Raw genomic sequence first — 16,470 nt, forward strand, 5'->3', positions numbered from 1 at the left:
GAAGGATCACAAGCCTTTGCCCTGGGTCTTCTCTTTTTCAACATTTTTATGGATAGCTTTGATGAAGTTCTAAGATGCTTGCTTTAAAATCCATTGTTGACTTCAAAAAAGTCTATTACAAATAGATAACAGAATTGAGAGTTAATATGGTTTAAGTAGGCTACTATTTAGAAATATATTTTGTAGCAGTAAATGCCTCATAATTCATTGGCCTGTATAAAGGAAGGAGATGACTTTATATGGTAGCAGTTTTTGAGGAGAAGGACAGTTATTATGAACCAGTGGCATGGTGGCTGCAAAATTAAAAAAAAATTAAATTTAGATTCCAGTAATAGTACAGTGTCCATATGTCACAAAAATTAAGAGTAGCCTGCTCTAATTAACCACATGTGTAGTATTGTGTCCATTTCTGGCTGTCACATTTAAAGAGAGACATTGACAAATTAGACAACTTCCAGAACAATCAGTGGGGATGGTGAGGGGTCTGGCAATCTTGTCATAGGAGGTATCCTCAAAGGGTCTGGAAACGTTTAGCTTAAAGACTAAAAGTAGACATAAACTCTCTTCTGTTTGCTTCAGAAAGCAGAACCAGCTGTAGTGGGTGAAAGATAGAGATGGGTTTCAACTTGAGACCTTTCTAACAGTGAAGCTCAAGAAGGGAATCAACTTAGCACCTTTCTTGGTCTCTTTATTTTCAAGTGCCAGAAATATTTATCTTTCTTGCAATGAATATTTAATTTGAGGCCATAACATTTTAGTGCAGGACAGCAGAGACACACTGATGTCACGGTGTAAACATTTTATTTTTTCTGATCAACTGTCTAAAAGAAAGAGTAGTCCTGTGGGTTGCAGGTTGATTTCTTACAACTTGCAAACAGCTGCAACTGGACATTTTAACGCATGCTTTCCTCCCTTTTCATTTCATTTCAAACGTGAAAATCTGAGAACTAAAGTGGCTTTCAGTTGCTTCCTGAAATTGTTCCTTCCCTGGTGTTTCTCACTGCGGGTGTCCGGGGGGCGCCCTGGGTTAAGGGGGAGCAGACTGCTGCCAGCCGCTGGTACAGGACAGCTGAGCCCTACGCTGCTAGAGCCTCTTACCCAGGGGAAATGTGAGGCCATTCTTCTTCCTTCTGCAGTCCCCTCTTCTATGTCCTTGTAATACATAACAGTTACAATTTTTAGCTTTTCACTTGCAAAGAAAACCTTTCAATCAAAAGTAGGCCGCTGACCTTGTGCTCTTTTAACTCCCTTTGAAGTGAGCCTGGTTCGTCAGTGCCCTAGGAGCACCGGCTTCATGTCTCAAACATGTCTTGGGGCAGATTTTCTTTCCACCTGCCTATGGATTGTTTATTTTGATTACGATCTCCAACTCTGAAAATGTGATTGATTGCTCAAAGTTCCTTAGTGGAGTAGGCACATAGGACCTCAGTTCTAAGAAGTGATAAGCCCAACACGTCTCACTCCACGGTGACGATTTTTATGCCTGTGAGTGACCCTTGAAAACTAAGGGGATTCTGATGACAAATGTGAAGAAGGAAGACACCATTCTTCAGGCATCTTTTAAAATCAACGTTGTCATGCTTCTTTGACTCCTGTCCCTTCTCCCCACGCCCAGAACTTTCTCCTCCACTCAGATTGTGAGGTCAGAGATATGGTCACTCGAACCCTGAATATGTGAAGTGTATTTTTAATGTTAAACATGTTCTCTTCTCATTTTCTCTATCTTTTAGAAAAGTGTAATGCACTTTTGTGGGCTTGTAGTAATGTGCTGGGCAGCTTGCGACGGCCGATGGCCCGGCTCCCAGTTGTTGAAGATGCCACAGGCGTCCTGAGCTGAGCTCATATTTCCGAGAGAGAAATGCTCAAAGCCTGAGTGCCTGGCTTGTCAACGCTCGTGCACCTGATCTGCAGGAGGCTACTTGCAATTCCTTGAATGCAGTACTTGCTCCTGCTGCTGGGTTTGGGAAGTAAATAATCCCCAGTGTTTAAATTTTAAAACTTCAGGAAGTTACCTTAGGAAATAAGCAGGTTGCTACGAAACATGTACTGCTGGTATACTTGTTAATGTTATATTCTTGCCAAACTCAATGTTAGAAAAGTGCTGTTTTCTTCTTGGGTCACTTTGGTAAAAATCTTATGTTTTATGTCTTCATCTGAGAATTCCTATGCAGTGTCTATGCAATAGTGTTTAAATGTGTTTCATCACTTTAAAAGCACTCATCTTTAGCATGTCTCATTTTCTAGTTAATTGCCTTGGACTAATCAGTTTTTTTAGACTAGCTCTTTGGCATTCTGTACCACGGATATTGCCCCCGCTTGTGTTGTGACACGGAAGGCAGACATTTCTCTTTTCTGACAAATGAAGCCTCTCATTTCAAAAATGTTTAGGAGTTAGGCAGCTCCAGTGTAAATTCTTTCCCATTCTTTAGCTTTCCACTCATTCATTTGTTCACCACTTTGATTCTTATGGAGATTTGGAGTTCACTGTCAATTTGAAAGAAGAGATCACAGTTAATTTTGCTATAGCAGTTCAAGTGAAATATTTTAGTTCTCTGGGATTTCTTCAGCAATAGACAGAGAAGTAAAAGTTGATTTTTTTTTTTTTACCTTGGAATGCAGAGGGAGAGCAAAATTAGCCCCAAGGTTTTTCATTTTTCTTTTCTCCTTAGCAAATTGGCGCTCCTCGCTGTGCAGTAAAATGACAGTGGCTTTTCTCTCCTCTGAAAGAGTTAATCGATGTAGCACTTTACCATCTTTCATCTTCTGTAGTTACAGAGCTGATTCTAATCAAAGGCCAGTACTGCAGAAGTAGAAGCAGAACAGGTTGCTACATGTGCTTATCAAGATTTGAGATATATGTTATTTTTGTCTAGCCATTGACATTCTAGGAGTTTAGCTTACAAAGATACTCCTTTGGGTGATGAAAAATAAAAGTATAAGGATATTTATATTGATGGTAGTCAATGAAAAATTAGAAAAAATCGTGGCTCCTCTTACTAGCTAGTACTTCTTTTATTCAGTTATTTTTTGAGTGTTGACTGGTTTTGAGACTGTGTTAAATGCTGTGGAATACTCGGTCCTAGATTAGGGAACTTTTAAACTAGGGTGTTGACAAAGATTAATCAATCACACATATCAATGTGCCCTTAGAACTATGGTAAGTGTTACAAATACTAATAGAATTTCTAAGCAGGGGATTTGGCCAGTCAGGGGGATTAAGGAAGGCTTATCTGAGAAGGTACTCAGACCTGAAGGATGAGTAGATGTGAGTGAGGTGAAAAGGAAAAGTATATTGGAGGTCAAAAGAAGAGCTCTGTAGAGGCTCTGTAGCAGGGTGCCCTAGCAAACAGAAGGTGCTCTAGAAAGTCCTGTGAGGTTGGTGCCCGGGTAGAAGGGGAAGCACAGTATGAAGAGGCTGGATGCGGGGGTCAGGGAGCAAATTTTGCTGGGTCCGTTAGACTGCCTCAAAGAGTGTAATCTTCATCCTAAAATCTAAAACCTACCTCTTGGGAGGGCTCTAAGCAGGACTTGATCAAATTTGCGTTTCAAAAAAGAGCACTTTGCATTGTGATAAAAGGATTGGAGGGGTCAGAATAGAAGCAGTAGTTCCAAGTCTACTTAGTAATGCAGAGCAGAGAGGAAGAGATGACCTCCCTTGCTAGAGTAGTGGTGGGGAGATGAAGTTTGGAAGAACGTGTTGAGGGGTAAATAGCAATAGGAGTGGGTCAGGGGTTGAATTTTGGGTGGAGGGTTACCAGAGACGATTTCTCTAGGAAAAAAAATCAGGGATGATTTCTAGATTTCTGTTATATTCATGAGAGTGAGTGGTGACGCCATTCTCAGGATAAGGAATGCTGGAAGAAGACCAGACTCTAAGGGAAAGATCGGGAGCTTGAGGTGATGATAAATAAATTATAATTGAGCCACAAAGGGTAAAGCTATGCAGTCTTAAAATGTGATATCATGTAAACGTGTCCAAGATACATGCTAGGGAAAAAAAGTGTGATCACATCATGGGTAGAAAAGCATGGTATGTGTGTGTTTATATGTGTTTGTGTCCAAACATACATTTATATATGCATAGAATATAGAATGATGTGAGCACTGTTGAGAGGGGATACCCTTAGCAGTGGCGTTGGAGGGACAGCAATAGATATGTAGGAAGGAACTTTTATATTTCATACCCTCCTGGTTATACTCTTTGGATGTATTACAGTGAAAATGTGTGGCTTCTATAATAAAGAAAAATAATGACAGTTTCAAATAAGCACTCATTATTACTGTATTTCTATGTTTTTTTATTTTGGACAGAATTTTTTCCTACAGTTTTACTTCCTGAGCCCAGTCGCTCTTACTGCTTTGCCTTTTAATCCTTTCCCACTAGATTGCACTGTTAGGCTAAATTTCAGTCTGCATCATGTTTTGTATTCTGCCTTTCATTAATTTTAATAATTTTGAAACAGTCCAACATTTTGCAGATGGGGACATTAAATTGTTATGCATATAACTATTGCATGTTTTATGTATCCCATTTTCAAAGATCTCAGTGGATCTCAAGGATCTCCTTCTTCATCTAGTATTTTTGAGATAGAATATAGATAGTACTGTATCCTATCAGTGAAAACCCAGTATGTGCCTCGCTTGGGCTCTTAAACCACAAAGAGAAGTGGATAACCCTCCCTTCTCCACGAACTAGTCTATTAAACCATTGCTTTTTCTTTGATTGGATGTTTCTGTTTTTCTCCGGTTTTGATATGTGATGCAAAGTTGAATCTTGTGCCCATGCAGTTTTTGTTTTTGTGGCATTATTTCCTCAGAATAAATACCTAAGAGTTTATGACAGTCAGACAGTACAGATGTCAATATAACTTACTTCTCATTCCACCTGGCTTTCCTCAGAAGGGTTAAACTGCGGCTCTCCACCAGTTTGCCTTGGCAGATACTGGGAATGAAGACTTGCTACCATACCATCTTCTTAGCCCTGTGGAGCCTGGAATGGTTGGAACCCCTGGGCGTTTGTCTCTGCTGGAGAGCAGCCTCCAGCGTTTATTCCGCTCCACCATACAAATATCATTTTTTCATGTGTCTCCTGACTGTGAAGGAGGCAAAAAAAAAAAAAAAGAATGCTGTATTCTGTAATGCCAACTGCAGTGACAATGGTTTTTTCATTTGAATGTCTGTTTTTTAAAAAAACAAAACACATTTAAAGAAATCTAAACTTTCCTTCATATTAAGTGAAGTTTAAGGGTAATAACAACTCATTTTTTTTTGAGAATGTCATCGTGCGCTAGGCACTCTTGTCAGGGTTTTATGTATATTCACGATGTCTCTATGAGGTGAGCACTGTTTGGTTCTTACCAGTTGAGGAAACTGAGGTTCAGAGACTTTGAATAACTTGCCCAGTGGACAGAAACTGGGATTTTGAACCCAGGTGCTCTGTCTCCAGAGATGCTGATTTTAAACACTAAACACCAGCCTTTCTGTGTTCTTAATTTTTATTTCACTCTGAAGCCTAAAATCTTACCAAGCTTATGCTAAAATTATGAAATTCTAATAACTTTACATTATGTTAAATAATTGTTTATGTTCTGCCCTGCCACGCTCTGCTGTTTTAACAAAGTTTAGAGGCTTCTTATTTTGGCATTCTCGGTTTAAATTCTTGCTGTTATACTTCTCTCAGGAATATTTTTCCTTGACTCCCTTGGAGGTTGGGGTGGACAGTTCTCAGCAAAGCCATTTTTCTCTCCGTAGGTTCCAGCTAACCTTTTAACTTTCTTCTTTTAATGAATTGTTTGTGTCTGTACCTAACACACAGGATTAATTTCCATGGGCATTTCCTCATTGCTAGCTATTTCTAATCTAGCACTCAGGGAAAACTTATTTTGTTCTAGAAAGAAAAGTAAGTTGAAGAGGACCTACTGGTAATAATAATACTATCTCAAATTACATAAAATACGTAGTTCACAAATTGCATCCTCATTTAACCATTTGGGGATAGTATTGATGAGTAGATGATGGAGTCTTTGCAGTCAGCCAAGAAAGGGGTTCAAAATCCAACTCGGCCTCTTACTAGACATATGATCTGGGATTAAGTCATATAATTTCCTAGGAGTTCTTATTCTTATTTTAAAATGGAACTAATAATACCTATTTTACATAGCTGATGATGTAGGGATTGAAATAGTTATCTAGAAAACCTTTAGTACCTTGCACTTAGCACATAAAACTTGGTAGCCAGTGATAATGTCAGCTAACGTTTTTAAGAGAGGAAAATATAAAAACAAGATTTCAGTGTAAGAGACAGTTTACAAAATATTAAGGACAGTTGCATGAAAAAAGGAAGGGAAAACAGAAGGCAAAGGAGAGACATAATGATATGGGGGATGGTGAGAGAGGGGAAGAGATGAGGGGGGCATGAGCTGTGTATCCCATCTGTGCTCCCCTTTGTGTTCTCGTCTGTGTCCCCTTTGAGTGAAATAGGAAAAGAGTCTGATGAAACAGTGGGCAGAGAAAGACATGACAGTTCGGTTCTAAGGTAAGTATATTAACGAGATTACATTTCATTTGGCGTATCCTGCTATTTACTTGAACAGTGATGTCGGACTAAGTTACTATTTATTATTTCTATCCCTTGACATTTTGATTAGATCATCAGCAATCAGTCACTATTCACAACTCTTCAATGGCTTTTATTAAATAGCAAACCCCACCTCCCTAAGTCAGCAAATTATTCAGGTTTGGGAAAGAGTAATGTTTCTTCAGAGAGTGTTTGCCCCCGGCCAGATGAGATGTAGTCACGCTGCTACGAGACTCCAGATGAATCATGGAACCTTAAGACAAACTTTAAGTATTGGATGGTTTCTAGGGAATTTAAGGTCCTGCCAGCCACCATTGGATTCATTCAGGCTTTGAGGATTTTTGAGAGGGAGCATTGAAGAATTGGTTAAATTGTATATCATGCTATGTTAGCTAATTGTGTGACTGTCTTAGTTTGGGTTTTGTAAACACAAGATTCATTTTATTCTTTGCTTTTGTATTTATGAATTAGAGCGAAACTCACATCCAGGTACAACTGTAGCTCATGAACCCAATGAGCACAGTGGAGTTCCTTTCAGGATTTCTGAGGATGGTCCATTATCTTTGGAAAAAGTCCAAGAACCAGTCTATACAGGCTGACATTTTTCTTTTTAAACACTAGATTTAATCTTGAAATGTAATGTATAGAATAAATATTTAAAAAATTTGAGCCATTTTTTCCCATCCTAACAAAGGAAATTTGTTCTCATAGAAAAAAATGGGGTGATCTTTTTCAATGAAAATCAAAGTTATTAAAATACTAGCTTTTTTCCACCAGTAAATATTCTCCATTTCTTAATGTACAGATTGTAATAATTTTCTTTTTTTAATTTAAATAATCTTTTAGTCAATAAAGAATAAATTTCAAAAAGTCTTTTTTTATTAAGCATAAATGAACTAAAGGGGAAATTCAAGATCTAAGGAAGAAGACCGTAGTCACCATTATAGAGATTATAATAATTTTCTACACAAGGAGTTAGTTGGGTTGATCCATGATCTTGAATGTGTAACAAAAAATAGATATTTCAGTATTACTGAGATTTCTCCCTCAAGGTGTGGGACTCGAATCTTTAAGCAGACATGTTATCCATGGTGTTGTGTCTTGCCTTTATTGATGCTGTCTGGTAAGCAGAGGCGTAAGAAGTTGTCTTTTTATTGAGATTTATTGGACTGTGGTCTTATGTGGTCAAAGTAGGACTTTAGATGGATCAATATAAACTTTAAAAAAATGAACATGCTCAAAGCAATGCCAGCCTTAAAATAGAGCTTTATTTTTAAGATGTGTTTGAACTGTTTTGTGCTGTGCTCAGTTGCTTAATCATGTCCGACTCCTTGCAACCCCATGGACCATAGCCTGCCAGGCTCTCCTGTCCATAGGTTTCTCCAGGCAAGAATACTGAAATGGGTTGCCATTTCCTCCTCCAAGGGATCTTCCCTACCCAGGGGTTGAACCGGTGAATCCTGCATCTCTAGAATTGGCTGGAGGGTTCTTTACCACTGAGCCACCTGGGAAGCCTTTTAAAATATTTTACCCTGCCTCTAATTTTTAACAATTGAAGCACCAATCAGATTTGAATTTTGAAATTTGTCTGTAAAAGTCAAGTAGACTGCACTTACACAGGACCTGGAAAGTATGAGCCATGGTGTGTGGGTTCACCCAGCAAGGGTGTACAGTGGCATTAAATCTTACGAGTTTAGTGAGGTTCTGAAAGCCAGAGTGTAAGACCAAAAAAATTCCATAAACTTAAGTTACCCAAGTCAATCCTTTAAGCTACTATAAAGTACATATGTGTAGTTTTGTGTATATAACTGAACAATTACTCTTAGGCACAGCATGGTCTGAGAACCACTGGACTAGAATAAAGAAAGGAACAAAAGGGGTACTGTGTGGACACACACCCCATACTTTTTTTATGGTAACTTCCCAATTGATAAAGAAGTCTGGAACTCTGACAGTGCCTGCTTGCTTGCAGGATTTACTCCATTCTGCTTTCACTTTCATGCGTTGGAGAAGGACATGGCAACCCACTCCAGTGTTCTTGCCTGGAGAATCCCAGGGCCGGGGGAGCCTGGTGGGCTGCCGTCTGTGGGGTCGCACAGAGTTGGACACGACTGAAGCGACTTAGCAGCAGCTATAGGATCAAGTGTCTGTAACCTTCAGACATGCTAATACCTTCTCTTGGTTTTGTAAGGATTGAACTAGACAATCTACATGAAAGCACCTAGCTTGGGACTAAATGATGCGATAGATTTAAATGTAGGTGGTGTTTTTCAGGTCCACATAGATACTTTGTTCTTCGAAGAGTTATGGAGGAGAATTTGGCTACCTGCTTCGTGTCTGTCTAGGTTGAGATTTCTCACTGCCCAGCAGTGACTTTCGTGTTCTTTCAAATTGGCTACACGACTGAAGCGACTTAGCAGCAACAGCATGGGCCAGCTGGAGTTAAGAGAGAGTGAAGGTTTCAGTGATAAGGTTACCCCTACATCTGGCACCTTTGACGTACTTGGTTGAATATCTTATATACTCTTGGGTTCTGTAAGGCTTCTGTTGGTCTTCTAGAGTTCGTATTTGTGTGTGAGAATCACCTGATGAAATTGTGTAACCCACCTCAGCTGGACTCTCCATGGTGGAATCGTGAATATGTGTTTTAAAATTCTTTGTTATACATTTGATAGGGTGTGTGAGAATATGTATTTTTAGAGAGCTGCCCAGATGATTCTTATGTAACCGGCAGGTTGCCTTTGGAACCCAGCAATTAGGAAAAATTGGGGGGTGGGGTATTTTGCCACAAGAGACCATGAACACTTCTGACCCTATTTCATGTTAAATTCCTTGGGAAACGACTACGGTATTCTTCATCTAGATTTAAAAGGACATAACTTCAGTTCTTAGGTGACAAAACCATTTATTAGGCGAATCAGCCATGAGATTGAGCTTTTAGAAGATAGAAAATTAGTATACTTACGTTTGCATGATTTAAAAATTCAATACCAACCAAGTCATTTACTCACGTGGGATGCTAAGGCCTTTGCTTTCCACTCCCAGGTATCACTGAAATGATCACCTGGGGTTTTGTTCAGTTGTTTATTTTTAATAACTTGGGTTTTGAATTGTATTCTCTTTTCATTTTGGAAGGGGACTTGGTATGTTTTGTAATTTAAAGTTCAGAATTTTAATTTAAAGTTTAAAATTCAGTTGAAAAGAAAATAAACTTTTCATCTCTGATTCGCTAAAGTGAGGACCCCTTTCACCATTAGGTGTTCTGTACCCCCAACAAATATCTCTGTCTTCACTTGTCCTTACTCTCTGGTTCATAAAGTATTTTCTTTGCTTATATATGCTTGGTCGCACCCGTTCTAATTTTTCTGGGATTGTGTCTTGTCATTTATGCTCCTTTTCCTTACACCTAGTCTCTGTCTCTCTCTTCCTGTGTCTTTTCCTCAGCTTATAAACACAGTCTGTCTCCCCACACTAAAAGGACCAGCCTTTCTCTCTACCTTGCTGCTCTTCAGTCTGCCATATCATTTTATTTCTTTGCTTCCCTATTCTGGCAACTATTCCTAAAAGATTTACTACATCTGTTGCATCTACATCTTGGTCTTTTGCTTCTGGTTTCTACTCTTATCACTTTATTGGAGCTCCCCTTTAAGGAGTCACCGCTGACTTCTCCCTTTTCACATCTAGCAGTCATCTTTTCTACGCTCTCATCCTTTTTGACCTTTTCACAGTAAGTGAGGTTGTTGATCACACTCCTTTTTGGCATCTCTTCCGTTAACATAAATATGACACTTCAAGCTCAGTTGTCCAGCCTCTCTGACTGCTTTGTCTCTTCCGTCTTTGCTGAATCATCGTGGGTTTTGGCTACGTGAATGTATTTATTAACATGTTCCTCTGCCTTTTTTGTCCCTTTCACTTTTTGTGGATCCCTTCTTGCTGTGTATTTCAGCTCCAGAAGCTTGGGCGGAGGTACGGGGTGCACCCAGGGGGATTTGGGGACTGAGCTAAACCCAGAGGGAACATATCTGAGATGGCTAGAAGAAAAAAGAATGAGATGGTGACCCAATGTTGTAGTTAGGGAAATGGTACCCAAATATCAAGTCTGGAAGATAAGGATGAAGGATGGGAGAGTAAGCAGTAAGACTGGCAGTTTGGATAATTGGGAATAGGATAGGCAAGTAAGCCAAGAACGTTAATGTATATCTTCTCCAGATCATTTTGTACCTGACAGTCTAACACAGGTTACCTGAGGGCATGATCCCTTTAAGGAATTACACTGGGGCTTTGGCTTCAGCAATCATTTCTCTGGTGATGAACTTCAAATCTGTATCTGAAGCCTGCATTAGGTTCTCTTATGAACCAGAGCTCTATTTCCATCTTCCTCTTAGCTGGTTTCACCTAGATATCCAATGGGTACCCCAAATTTGACATATCCCAAATTAAAGTTACCATCTTTCTCCAGAAATGAACTCCTTTTGGGACTTCCCTGGTGGCTCAGATAGTAAAGAATCTGCCTCCGATGCAGGAGACCCTGGGTTGGGAAGATCCCCTGGAGAAGGGAACAGCAACCCACTCTAGTATTCTTGCCTGGAGAATTCCATGGACAGAGGAGCCTGGCAGGGTACAGTCCATGGAGTCGCAAAAGTGTCGGAAATGAAGAGACTTGCACTCACTCAGTCAATATAGTACTGTTCTGTGGCATTCTGGGTCAAACATTCAAAGCCATCATTGATTCTTTTTTTAACCCACGTCTAGCAATTTGAAAAGGATTATCAGTATTATCTCCCATGATGTCTTATAACTGGCCCCACCTTTACTCTTCTTTTCTTCAACCCTTGATTTATGCTGATTGCTCCTTTACATTCCAGAGACAGCCCCTGTTTAGTGTCCCCTGCTCCGATTCTCTGTTCATTGCTGCTGGTGTAATGTTACCAAAACTCAACTATAGATTTAAAAGACATGTTAAAGTTATCGTAATGTTCCTCACCAGGGAAAATTGTTTTCCCTCCAGTAGCAGTTACAGTTTCTACCACTGTGTGTATATGTGTAATTGCTATACATTTACAGTATACGATATATTTCTGTGCATGCATATATATTGTGTGCTCACCCAGTCATGTCCGACTCTTGGTGGCCCCATGAACTGTAGCCTGTCAGACTTCTCTGTGGAATTTTCCAGGCAAGAATACTGGAGTGGGTTATCATTTCCTACTCCCAAGGGATCATCCTACCGCAAGTACTGAAACTGCGTCTCTCACGCCTCCTGCATTGCAGGTGGATTCTCCACCACTGTACCACTTGGGAAGGGGTTATATAATATATATATATATTTCTATATATGACATATGTATTTCTGTACATGAAACATCAGTCCCTATAGACTGTAAGCTCCTTGGAGGGCAGGAACTGCATCTTTACCTTGTATCCCCACATATTCCCTATACTGACATGCAACAAATATTTATTGAATGGAATTCAGTAGCTTGCTGGGCTGGAAGGAATCTGATCCCAGTTAATAAGTAATAGGTAATCTGTGATAGTCATTTTATTTTGACATTAATTTCTTTTTTTGTGCATTTGTTTCATTCTGAAAAGCTTTTTTATTAAGCTGTGCTGATGGCATAAATGGAACAGTTAAATGGAAGACCAAACAGGCCAACAATTTTATTATCAGCAGAAAAATGACTGCTGGGAAGAAAGATGGTGAGTTTAGGTTATAATCTGAATCCCTTTTGGGGAGCTGGTAAATGTCCGCTTCCGATAGTCCTTTTGCTTTTTTAGTCATGTGTGGATTTTTTTTTTGATAAGTCAATCTGAAAAAAAAATCTATTTTCCTAATCTTCTAAACCTTATAATCGTCTGTGTTCTTAATCCGTTATTCTCCAGGTTTATATTTTTACTTTGCTGTAGTTTTGCCTTTTTTAAAAACTAAAAATAATACTTTGTTTTTAACCTATCCAGTCACTAGCTTGCCACTTACACAATTTATTGCAATGCAGTTATTATAACTATTTGTAACATTGAAAAACATTAAGAAGTATGTTTAATATTAATCTCTTAAAAACAGTATTTGCATAACCTTAGAAAAATGGCAAAAGTCATAAAATATTTTGGCTAATTATCAATGATTTTTTGAATGATTTTTGTTGCAAAACCAAATTAGTATGTTTTGCTATTAAATAATTAGATGGCATTTGTTTTCTGTTGAAAAGATGTCCTGACCCTGGAATGATTGACTGTCCTTCTAAATTTTTCTTCCCTATCTTTAATGTGTCCATTAGCAATATGTCAGGACCTTTGAAATAATGCATTTCATCAGGAAGAAAAAGACTTACTTAACAACGGAAAGATTAGTTGTTTTAAAAATATCAATTATCATCATGAGCTTTCACTTAATATTTCTGGATTATTTGTCTTTACAATCCCTCTTAACCACATTCCTCCCATCCCCTCACCTCCACCCCCAAATTTCTACCCTATGTGCTATGTAGCAGAACAGTAGGTTGGTTTCTATAACTTTGGGGTAATCAAATTATCTATTAAAAAATAGCAATTTAAAAATACTTTGAAAAGAACAGGAATTTTTTGTGATAAAATGGACTTACTGCCATATAAGACTTTCTTGGTATTTATAGGAGTGATTCCTGGCTTACCTCATTTTCTTCTTACATTTCTGAGTTGGGGTCACTAACTTTTTTCTAGATAGCATCAAATTATTCCTCAGCTGAAGTCTTCTACTCCCAGATCGGTTTCACAGTAGGACCGAGGCTCCCAGGATCTCTTCTGCTCTTTTGTTTTTGAAACAAACCCATAAACACCTTTGCATGTTTAAGGAATTTTCATCTCTAATATCTAAAAGAAAACAGAGTTTTGTGACAGTAACTTCTCATGGAGAGTTTGCAAAAATTTGTTTTAAAAAGCAGTAGATGCACTTGTTCTAGGATCTAAGCGATTTGTCCCATAGCCATTTCCCCACACCCTCCTTAGATACTCTCAAGGAATTTTCTCTTTTTCCTTCAAGGTATTCATTTCTGAATACTTGATCTGCGTGCATGTGGGCTAAGTCGCTTCGGTCGTGTCCAACTCTTTGCAACCCTATGGACTGCAGCCCGCCAGGCTCCTCTGTCCTTGGGATTCTCCAGGCAAGAATACTAGAGTGGATTGGCATGCCGTCCTCCAGGGGATCTTCCTGACCCAGGGATCGAACCCCCATCTCTTACATCTCCTGCATTGGTAGGCAGGTTCTTTACCACTGCTGCTAAGTTGCTTCAGTCGTGTCCAACTCTGTGTGACCCTATAGACGGCAGCCCGCCAGGCTCCCCCATCCCTGGGGTTCTCCAGGCAAGAACACTGGAGTGGGTTGCCATTTCCTTCTCCAATGCATGAAAGTGAAAAGTGAGAGTGACTAGCATCACCTTATCTGGTTGTTCCTTAATCAAGCTGAGGACCTTCAGCTTCTTCCGCACATCCACTCTTCCTGTTATCTAATCTTTCTAGTTATGGCCCCAGATTTGGCATAGTATTTCTATTCTGTCATCTCCCAAGGATTTGGGATCTGCCCTGATTACTGCTGCTTCACATGAAATTACCAAAACCCTTCCTCTGGACTTCACACTATTTTGCACTTACCTGCAGCCTTCTTTTCCCTTTTCTTTGGTTTCTTCTTTTTAACTTTGATCTCTAGACTTTCTGTCCTCTTTTCAGCATGTCACTCCATTCCTATTTGATTTTCTATAGATACTCTCTCACCAGCTGTTAAGCTCAGTTGAATCCTCCGCTATGGTGGTATTCTTAGTGAAATATACTATCCCAAGGCTTTTACTGTCACATTTTTCAGAATTGCCAAGAGATCCTTATCTCTTCCTGCTTCAAGCTTCATGCTCCCACTGGCCCTCACAATGATTTTCTCCTTGGAACCTGAGCCAGAACTATAGTTCTCAAAATAGAAATGGTCAATACATCTTGAATCTGCCGAGGCAACCAGTTCAGTTTTCTGTGTTCTCTTATTTCCCCAGTTTGTCTTGAACTCACTCTTTAGCTTTTTCTCCCTTCCTGGTCTCCTCCTCTAATTTAAATCCTATTATTATAGTTCTGCATTATTAAAATATCTATATGCAGCAAGCACTGAGTTGACTGTAGTGGGGTATAATAATGGACAGCCACCAAGTGTATTACCTTATGTTATCAAAATCAACAAAATGCATAACTACTCCCAGTTCAAATTCGGGCTTTTCCTCTTTCTAGTCCTGTAGACTTGAACCTGTCCCTCAGTCTCTCTCGGTTCAATGTTGTTGACTCTAAAATTGGAGGACTGAACTTGTTTTTATGGATGGTAACTCTGGTATTAACTAGCAGGAATCCTGGGTTGAGTAGAATGCTGAGGCCATATCCAAATAGGAAGTGGTGCAATGACCTGTCCCTTAGTAGAGAATGGTGTTTGGCACATCCCGACGGATGATATATAAAGCCCTTTTCAATTGCAGTGTTCTATGTGACCAAGTTTATTGATTATCAATTAAAAATGGTTTGCAAAAAAAAAAAAATGGTTTGCAACCACTTTCCAACTGACATTTATGAAAAAAATAACAACAACAGAACAAACACATGTGATCTTTCCATGGAAAAATCAAGATATTTAACTCCATGTCGAAAAATGGTTTTAGTAAGTGGCTTTGGTTGGGGAGGAAAAATCTCAGGAAGAAACTTCTCCGCTTTTTTGTAGAAAAAAGATCCAGGTAGTGGTTTCTTTTCTACCTCATGTAAAGAAAAGTGGTCCTATCTCTTAGAGGAATGACGTTTGAAAAGGCAATTTAATGCCTTCCCGGTGATGAATTCTATCGCCCAAGTGTGGACTATCTGGGACTGAAATAAAAACAATAGCTGACCACTGTTGAATGAATGGTCTTCAGGACTTTGATGTTGAGTAAACTCAAGGGGTGAAGGGCAGACTGCCGAGAAAAGCTTTTGATTCTAAGCCAAGATTTATAAGGCTGGACTGATAAAACACACAGTAACTTTTAAAGAGGAAAAAAAAAAAAAAAGGCAAAACAGGTTGTATACCAGCTGGATATTGATGCCTTTCAAAATATTTTTCTATAGACATTATCTGCTTTAATAATTAAATTTCAATTAGACTATAGAGATAACACATTGAAAAATAAATTAGGGAGAAAACCGTAGATGTATCTGTCTCTGAAAACCCTAAAATGAGTTCTCTTGATGCAGAGATAGCAAAATGGAATTCATCTCTTACAATCAATTCTGATTAATCGGTAGAAGCTTCTTGGAGGGCTGTGTATACAGGGCTCTGAGCCTCATAAAGAGCTTTTAGATATTAAAGCTATAAAAGAGAAGGCTGCGGCTGCTGCTAAGTCACTTCAGTTATGTCCGGCTCTGTGCGACCCCATAGACGGCAGCCCACCAGGCTCCCCCGTCCCTGGGATTCCCCAGGCAAGAACACTGGAGTGGGTAAAGAGAAGGCAAAGGTTATTTTTTCTGTCAGCACTTATACTTCTCAATGATCAGCGAAGCTCATACAGTAAAATAGGTTTTCAGCGATTGTATTTTTTGTGTAACTTTCTTTTTTAATAATAATACAATTCTTCACTTTAGCAGAGAAGTGTTTCTTCTATAAATAGGATTTTGAGGAATTGGGAAATTTAGTTGCTTCGGCAAAAGTTTATTTGAGAAGCTGTACCAGGTAAGTGGCTATTCAGTATTATCTTTGTATCTTAAACATATTTAAAAGTCGTCTTCATCATTTTTATCCAAAATTTTTTTCAAATAATACTTACTATTAAAGCAGTACTGTGAACATCTGAAAAACGTTCAGTCTTATTTAACTAATTTGCACTCGGATAAGGCACCCTTGTCATGCTTCCCAGTGAGTAGCTTCC

At 39.0% G+C, this 16,470-nt stretch overlaps 1 protein-coding gene and 1 long non-coding RNA gene across 9 annotated transcripts in view; one reads left to right on the forward strand and one right to left on the reverse strand.

Annotated features, from left to right (window-relative positions):
* The window catches only part of SGCE (sarcoglycan epsilon), a 71,419-nt gene that overhangs the window by 4,718 nt on the left and 50,231 nt on the right, over positions 1–16,470 (forward strand). For 4 of the 8 annotated variants that reach the window (XM_027540141.1, XM_027540139.1, XM_027540143.1 and 1 more), the window contains exon 2: positions 12,170–12,277. The exons of the other annotated variants lie outside the window; for them this stretch is intronic. In XM_027540141.1, the coding sequence (XP_027395942.1) occupies positions 12,170–12,277 (108 nt within the window). The remainder of the gene's footprint in view (positions 1–12,169; positions 12,278–16,470) is intronic. 8 annotated transcript variants of the gene reach the window in all.
* On the reverse strand, positions 785–16,271 carry LOC113891722. The gene is made up of 5 exons (XR_003510866.1): positions 14,204–16,271; positions 13,228–13,426; positions 4,874–5,093; positions 2,608–2,800; positions 785–2,484 (listed from the first exon to the last, which is right to left on the reverse strand). It is a non-coding gene; the product is annotated as an uncharacterized LOC113891722 (long non-coding RNA).

This window comes from Bos indicus x Bos taurus, chromosome 4 (genome assembly GCF_003369695.1).
Source record: "Bos indicus x Bos taurus breed Angus x Brahman F1 hybrid chromosome 4, Bos_hybrid_MaternalHap_v2.0, whole genome shotgun sequence".
NCBI classification, from domain to species: domain Eukaryota; kingdom Metazoa; phylum Chordata; class Mammalia; order Artiodactyla; family Bovidae; genus Bos; species Bos indicus x Bos taurus.